At 48.2% G+C, this 8050-nt stretch overlaps 1 protein-coding gene across 1 annotated transcript; it reads right to left on the bottom strand.

Moving 5' to 3' along the window:
* Positions 1 to 316: 316 nt before the first annotated feature.
* Positions 317 to 2215, bottom strand: RHOV (ras homolog family member V). The gene is made up of 3 exons (XM_077764344.1): positions 2008 to 2215; positions 1753 to 1811; positions 317 to 1586 (listed from the first exon to the last, which is right to left on the bottom strand). Exons 1-3 carry the CDS (start codon positions 2213 to 2215, stop codon positions 1143 to 1145), a joined length of 711 nt encoding a protein of 236 aa, XP_077620470.1. The 3' UTR covers positions 317 to 1142.
* Between the last annotated feature and the right edge of the window lie 5835 nt (positions 2216 to 8050).

The following is an 8050-nucleotide window of genomic DNA, read 5'->3' as shown; positions in this document are numbered from 1 at the left end:
CCTGGGGAAACCCGTTCCTAGGCTGCTTCCCACGCTAGCTCTCCTGGGAACCAGCTAAGCTCCAAGAGGGGAGCCCCAGACCTGCCCCCCCCACCCCAGTCCAGTTCCCATCACACTGTCTCATCTTGTCCAGCCCCCACCTCTCAGTCTAGCCTCAGTCCTTCAGTGCCCAACCCATCTATCCTGGCTGTTGGGCCTTGAAGAGGACTCTCGTAGAGCAATGGGCAGACAGCTCCAGGAAATGACACAGAGACAGCTGCTTCAGAAACTTAAGGCTTTATTTGCAGACTCTACTGCTCTACCTTCTAGGCTGTGGCCTTGGAGAAAGGGGCGACCCCAGCCCCTTCTTCCTTCAGGCTCTAGTTTGCAACTCCTCCCCCTCCTCTTGCTGGGCCTTGCCTCTCACTTCCTACCCTGCTCCTGGCCCAGCCAGTTTGGGCAGTGCCTAGGGAGCCCTGAGACCCAGTTCTTCCCAGGGACCAGCAGCCCCGCCCACCGTGGCCCTGGGGCTGAGGGCAGCCCAGGTGTCAGCCTTGCTCCTCAGCTGCCCCACTTCTCTGCTCCCCTTGCTCTTTCTCCAAGCTTAGCCCTCTGACCTGCCTCGTCACCAGCCTCCCTCCAGTCCCAAGGCTCCAAGGCCTCACTTTCTGCTCCCTTTCAATCTCTCATTGACCTCTGTCTTACCCAGTCCATCCCAAACCTCTCTGTAAGTTCTCCATCTTCCTGCTGTTGCCAGGCTCTTTCTCACCCCTATGCCAAGGAAGAGGTGGGGACCACCACAAGGGGTCCTAATTCCGCCAGGCTGACCTGAGGGCTCATGGTAAGAAACTGGGAACTGGATCCTAAACTGCTTAGCGGTGGATGACACTGTTAGGACCACCCCCACGAAAATCAAAGTGCTGGCATTTCTCTGTGATCCTTGACCACAGAAATCCAACTCAGAGCCTCGCCTCCTCCAGGCCCTGGGCCCATCCTTGCATATTACAGTGGGCAATTAGAGGCCCATGTCCTCACAGTGTTCAGATGGAACTAAGTCCCATGAGGTGGGCTGGTCCCGCCAGTATCCCCCTCAAAGGCCCCAGTACCCCAGTTTCCAGAAGTCTGTGGTCTTATGCCTACTACTCCCTAGCTGCCGTGGCTGTTCAAACAAAGCAAAAGAACTTCTTCCATCGGCAGCGCGAGAGGGTTCGCACACCTTTGGCGTTCAATTTCTTCTCCAGTCGGGCTTTGTGTTCAATGGCACTGAGAATAGCTGAGTCAAATACCTCCTTCAGGTTCTTCTGCGTCAAGGCAGAACACTCAAGGTAGCAGGAGGCCCGTATCTTCTCTGCTAGACCCTGAGCCTGGGGTTGGGGCACTGGGCCCTCCCGGCCCCCCTGGTCCAGCTGAATCAGTACATTGACATCGTCCCTCAGGTCGGCCTGGGTGCCTACCAGCAGCACGGGAGCTTGGGGGTTGTGAGTGCGGATCTCGGGCAGCCATTTCTCTGTGATGTTCTGGAAAGAGCTGGGCTGCACCACGCTGAAGCAGGCCAGGAAGACATCGGTATCCGGGTAGCAGAGGGAGCGAAGGCGGTCAAAATCTTCCTACGAGGGGAAGACCAGATTTTTAGTAAGATTAGTCCCTGCCACAGGGAACAGTAATCTGCTTTTCACCTGGGGTTGCAGACCTGAGACTTCAAGGGCCCAAGACCTTCTCCATTTCCCAACCCACCTTCTCCCAGACCATTAGAGGCCGCTCCCAGCTTCTCACCTGTCCCGCTGTGTCCCAGAGCTCAATGCGCACCGGGGCTCCATCCACCAGGACTTGCACTGCAGGGTCAGAGAGGGAGAATGCAAGTCAGGAAGGGCGCCTTGGGCCCCACCAGACCTCACCAGCGCCACCTCAGGGCCTGCTCCCTTCCCCCTCCCGGGAAGCTTCCTTGCCCTCCAGTCCCCGCGCCTGCCGCAGCCCCCGGGTGCACAACCCCACCCCCAGCCACGCGGCCGCCGGGGCCTTTGAACGTACCGGAGAAGGTGTCCAGCGCTGTGGGCCGGTAGCGCGCGGGGTACCCATTGCAGGTGTAGCTGACGATGAGGCTACTCTTGCCCACGGCGCCGTCGCCCACCAGCACGCACTTGATGCCCAGCTCCGGGGACGCGCTGCCCCGCCGCGGGGGAGGGGTCGGGGCCCGGAGCGGGGACGACTCGGCCTCGCTCAGCTCCCGCGGGGGCATGGCCCGCTCTGGGGACAGCCCGGGACCAGGCTCCGCTGCGCTCGGGAAAGCAAGTTCCACAGGGTGCCTCTGAGTCTCCCAAAGCCCGGCGCGCCGGCCAGCCGCTAACCCTGGGTATATGTGGGGGCTCCGCCCACTTCATCTGCATGTCCCGTGCGGCCCGGGACCCCGCCCACTCGCCATGCCTTGTCCCAGGCCTCGCGGGGCAGCGAACCCCATGAGGTCTGGCAATAACATACCCCAGGAAGCAAGAGAGCCAAGCCGAAAACTGGCGCTCCGGGAATCACGCAGGTACAAGGACAAAGAATCGCCAAAATGAGGCAGATCTAGGTTATCTTGGCAGAGAAAAATATCCAGAATTTATTGTTAGGAGGAAGAAGCCAGTTGCAGAACACATAATACAACATGTTCAAATTAAAGCTTCGTTCAAATTAAAACAAAAACGTAGATATATGTTTGCACGAGTATAAAAGTCTGGATAATACTTTTCTTAATTAAAGAATGATGTTTAAAAATATACAGATCATGGGAGTGCCTGTCTGGTTCAGTCCCTGAAGCCTGAGACTGTTAATCTCAGAGTTGTAAATTCTAGCTCCACATTCCGTGTAGGAGATTACTTAAAAAATAAAATCTTAAAAGAATTAAAAAAAAAAATCTTAACAGAATAACAAAAGAAAACAAAACAAAAAAAACCCCAACCATACAGACCATGAAAAGCCAGAAGATAAACTCAAACAAGAACACACCAGACAGGAACTTACTGTTCTCTCAGGGAGAAACTTCCTTTAGATTGGGCTTGAAGGCAGGCTTTAAACATCTTCACTGGGCTCTGCTAAAGGAATTCAGGGTACTGGAGAAGCTAGCTGGGGAAGATCTCCAAGGGCAATTCAACATTTGAATATTTTCTAAATCTCCAAAGTGCCGAATATTATCTTCATCATCATCATCATCATCAAAAAAGCACATAGTAATTACCTATTTGCTGAATGCTGTTCTGGGCCACCCACTGTCCTTACCCCAGAAGGAGTTTACAGATTGAGACAAGATATCCCAGGTAGCTCTAGGAAGGTCACCAAGAGAGCTAATTTCATCTCTTTATTTCAGCCACACAAGGACACCAGGCCCAGAATCCTTTCTATGAATTCCAAGGCAGTCTTTCATCTCATCCTGTGTACAAAGATCATTGAAAACACCTCATTCGTGAGTTATTGCAGGGAGAGTATTGAGAGGGGAGGGGGCAGTGAATATTAAAGAAAAGAGATAATACTGTTTCTTAAATAGTTGGTAGTATAAAAATCCATAAATTCAAATCTCTAAAATTCTTGAAAACAAATCTCAGGATCCTTGAGGATTTTTATTTTTCCTTTGTTCCTTTTTCCTTCCTTCCTGGCTCCCTTTCTTGTTTTTTTCCCCCTTCCTCCCTTCCTTGTCAAAAGTTGAGGAAGGGGCACCTGGGTGACTCAGGTGAAATGTCCTACTCTTGATTTTGGCTCAGGTCACAATCTCACAGTTCCTGGGATCGAGCCCATGTTGGGCTTTCTGCTGACAGTGTGGAGCCTGCTTAGGATTCTCTCTCTCCCTCTGCCCCTTTAGCATGAGTACTCTCTCTCTCTCTGAAAATAAGTAAATAAGCTTAAAAAAAAAGTTAAGGGCAACAGCCAGAAAGTTACTGATTTAACCATTAAAATCTTGGGGCACCTGGATGGCTCAATCGGTTAAACATTGGACTTCTGCTCAGGTCGTGATCTCACAGTTTGTGCGTTTGAGCCCCGTGTCGGGCTCTGTGCTGACAGCTAGCTCAGAGCCTGGAGCCTGTCTTTGGATTCTGTCTCCCTCTCTCCCTGACTCTCACTCTCTCTCTCTCTCTCAAAAATAAATACAACATTAAAAAAATTGTTTTTAAGTAAAATCTTAAGTGTAGTTCAGGGCGCCTGGGTGGCTTAGTCGGTTAAATGTCCAGCTTTGGCTCAGTTCATAATCTCACAGCTGATGAGTCTGAGCCTCACATCCGGCTCTGTGCAGAGAGCTCAGAGCCTGGAGCCTACTTCAGATTCTGTGTTTCCCTCTCTCTGTCCCTCCCCTGCTCCTGCTGTCTGTCTTTCTCAAAAAAAAAAAAAAAAAAAATCTTGACTGTGTGGGAAATGGTAGGATCCTCCCCAATATCCACTTCTATATCCCAAAGTCTACATTCTACATTCCCTAAGATTAAATATCTGGGGATGCTAATAATACCTAATTATAGCCCCAAAGAATAAGTTTATTCATCTACCAAGTGAAAGAGGCCCCAAAATTTTGTCTTGCCATCATATCCCCCAGGAGGTCCAAAAGCTGTTCTTTTTTGCTCTCCTGGAACGGGAGGCAAGAATGAAGATTTGAAAACACATGTACATCAGGAGACCTGTCCTTGTAGTCCCAGTTCTTCAGCTCATTAGCTGTGTGACTCCCAAGAAATTACTTGATCCATCTCGGAGTTATAAAATGACAGGTGAAGCATGTTTATTTCTGAAAGTGCTCTGGTGTTCACAATCTGTGATTCAGGGAACCAAGTGTCTGGGACAAAATTACTACACACATACAGGCTCTTCTTCACAGAGGTCTTATCCTTTTACCCAAGTTTTAATAATAGTTTTATTATAGCTGTAAGTTTGATGATAATCCTGTTCAATCCTTTCTGCAGATAGGAAGGATATATATAAATAATACACAAATGGGGAGAGGAGTCTGTCTGGCATGGAGAAAAGCCCTGACTTGGTCTGTGACAGGCCCCATGGGTGGGGACACTTTCTGACCTAGGTCCCTCTGTCTGAGCTGGTTTAGGGACAGTCTTGCCAGCAAGAGGGGGAGGGTGGAGACAACCCTGAGAGCTGGTGAGTCACCTGTTTCTCAGCGAAGGACTTGCAATTGTAGCTGCTACTGCTGGGAAAGTCCCCTCCTATTGGTGGGTTGTGTCTTATTCCTGTCCACATGACAGATCATCTGTCCCAGCTTCCAGTTAGACAGACATTTACTAAGATTAAAACTTGGCTCTAACATTGGGTTGCCTGAGAAGCGTAGTCAGTTAAGTGTCTAACTTCACTCAGGTCATGATCTTAGAGTTCGTGGGTTCGTGGGTTCAAGGGTTCAAGCCCCATGTCAGGCTCTCTGCTGTGAGCACCGAGCCCCCTTCGGATCCTCTGTCCCTCTTTCTCTGCCCCTTCCCTGCTCCCTCTCCCCCGACCCCTCAAAAATAAACAGTAAAAAAAAAAAAAAAAAAAAACTTAAGCATCTGACTTCGCCTCAGGTCATGATCTTGTAGTTCATGGGTTCCAGCCCCGAATTGGGCTCTGTGCTGACAGCTCAGAGCCTGGAGTCTGTTTCGGATTCTGTGTCTCCCTTTCTCTCTGTCCCTCCCCTGCTTGTGCTCTCTCTCTCTCCCTCAAAAATAAACTTAAAGGGGCGCCTGGGTGGCTTAGTCAGTTAAGGGTCCGACTTTCGCTTAGGTCATGATCTCGCGCCTCATGGGTTCAAGCCCCGCGTCGGGCTCTGTGCTGACTGCCAGCTCGGAGCCTGGAGCCTATTTCGGAGTCTGTGTCTCCCTCTCTCTCTGACCCTCCCCTGCTCACGCTGTCTCTCTCTCTTAGAAATAAATAAAACATTAAAAAAATTAAAAAACAAAACAAAACAAAACAAACCTTGGCTCTAACATTCTCTTTAGAGAAATGACTGATTTGAGGCTCGGGGCAGGAAATATGCAAGATGAGCCTGGATCTCTTAGTAAAGAAAGTAAGGAAGTCCCAAACAAACAAAACAGGAAGATAGAGGTACATCAAATGGACACAGAGCCAATTGAAAGAGCTTCCAAAGGGCAAATCTGGGACAATTTGAGCAACAAAATAAAAAAGTATTAGATTATAACCCAAAGTATAAAATAAATATACACAAGTCTATTCTGATATAAAATAAATGATTGAATACATAAATAAATAGGCAGTAATAGACAAATCTCCTGTGGAGAATTCCAAAAAATGTACCTAGATCCTCAAATCTTGAGGAGGAACATAACCCCTCTACTCCCTAAGTGTGGGCTATGCACAGTGACCTCCTTCCAAAGAAAAAAGGTGGGGGGGGGGGAGTAACTTCGCATTGGAGAATCCTGACAAAACACTCCCTCAACCAGGTGATCAAGATTAAGATCAACATCGATAAGTCAAGGTGATAGTATGTACCCTTGATATGATGTAATGAGAACAACATTTTTTCCTCTCTGGTCTTCCTTACAAGAAACCCCAGTCTAATCATAGGAAAAACATCTGAAAATTTCCATCTGGGAAGCATTCTACAAATTGCCTGTCCAGTACTCCTCCAAACTCTCAAGGTCATCAGGAACAAGGAAAATCTGAAAAACTGCCACAGTCAAGAGGAGCCTAAGGAGAATGGCAACTGAATGTAACGTGGTTGGGGTCCAGAATGTAGGTGGATGGGGTTCTGGAACTAAAGAGGACATTATGGAAAAACTAAGGATTTCTGAATAAAATATGAATTTAGTTAATAATAATGAATCAGTGCTGGTTCATTGATTGTGACAAATGTACCATGTAATGTAAATTGTTCATAATGGTGGAACCTGGGTTGGAGGTATATGGAAACTCTCTTCTCAATTTTTCTGTAAATTTAAACTGTTCTAAAATTTAAAAAAGAGGGGCGCCTGGGTGGCTCATTTGGTTGGGTGTCCGACTTTGGCTCAGGTCATGATCTCATTGCTGGTGAGGTGGATCCCCGCGTCGGGCTCTGTGCTGGGAGCTCAGAGCCTGGAGCCTGCTTCGGATTCTGTGTCTCCCTCTCTCTCTGCCCTTCACCCATTCGTGCTCTGTCTCTCTTAGTCTCTCAGAAATAAATAAATAAATAAATAAAATAAAATAAAAACAAAATTTTAAAAAGAAAGAAAACACCCCAAAAGCTAAAACGTGGTCCTGACATTGAGTCATGGCAGTAATAACATTTTGTTTCCAAAATGTACAACACAGTTGTATGGGGCTTTAGACTTGTAAAAGTCCTTTCATTTCCCTGTCTCATAGGAAGACAAGTGAGCCTGCTGGGGGAGAGGGTGAGTATACTGGGGCCAGAGGAGCTAGGGGACTCGCCCAACATTAAAGAAGCTAGTGGGCTCCTGGGTGGCTCAGTCGGTTAAGTGTCTGATTTCGGCTCAGGTCATGATCTCGTGGTTTGTGAGGTCGAGCCCCACATCGTGCTCTTTACTGTCAGTGCAGACCCCACTTCTCTCAAAAATAAATAAATATTAAAAAAAAAAAAAAGAAACTTGATTCTGGAAAAAAAAATAAGCTTCACAGGTTCACCCTCAGCTGTGGTCAAGTTCTTAAGCATTTCTGTTATTTCCTTGTCTTATTTAAAATTACTAGGGTGCCTGGGTGGCTCAGTTGGTTAAGCCTCTGACTTCAGTTCAGGTCGTGATCTTGCAGTTCGTGAGTTCTCAGAGCCTAGAACCTGCTTCAGATTCTGTGTCCCTCTGTCTCTGCCCCTTCCCCACTCCCGTTCTGTCTCTCTCAAAAAATAAACATTAAAAAAATTTTTTTAATTACTGAATACACTGGGATACCTATAGCAGAACCTCAACAAGAAGAAACCCAAATAAATCTATCCCTACCCCACCTACTGCTGAAAAGGGGGTTAACAACAACAACCACCACCACCACCACTGGTTGTGAGGCAGCATTTGCTCAACAAGGTCAGTGTTCAGGCTCTTTGTGAGAGAAACACACCTCATGCAGTCTTTCTCCATTTCTGCTGCCCACTCTGCTCCAAGGCCCCCATGTCAGGCCTCCCACTGAGAAGAAACCC

The sequence above is a fragment of the Crocuta crocuta genome, unplaced genomic scaffold, assembly GCF_008692635.1.
Source record: "Crocuta crocuta isolate KB4526 unplaced genomic scaffold, BGI_CrCroc_1.0 scaffold102, whole genome shotgun sequence".
Lineage (NCBI taxonomy): Eukaryota > Metazoa > Chordata > Mammalia > Carnivora > Hyaenidae > Crocuta > Crocuta crocuta.
The sequence above is the reverse complement of the archived record's forward strand: the minus strand, read 5'-3'. Positions and strand labels throughout refer to the sequence as shown.

Excerpts from the sequence above, each read along its gene's own strand:
- RHOV (XM_077764344.1), bottom strand. The coding sequence starts at position 2,215 with ATGCCCCCGCGGGAGCTGAGCGAGGCCGAGTCGTCCCCGCTCCGGGCC. Across the intron at positions 1,812-2,007 it reads AGCGCTGGACACCTTCTCCG|TGCAAGTCCTGGTGGATGGA; the intron begins GTACGTTCAAAG and ends CTGACCCTGCAG. Across the intron at positions 1,587-1,752 it reads TCTGGGACACAGCGGGACAG|GAAGATTTTGACCGCCTTCG; the intron begins GTGAGAAGCTGG and ends TTCCCCTCGTAG.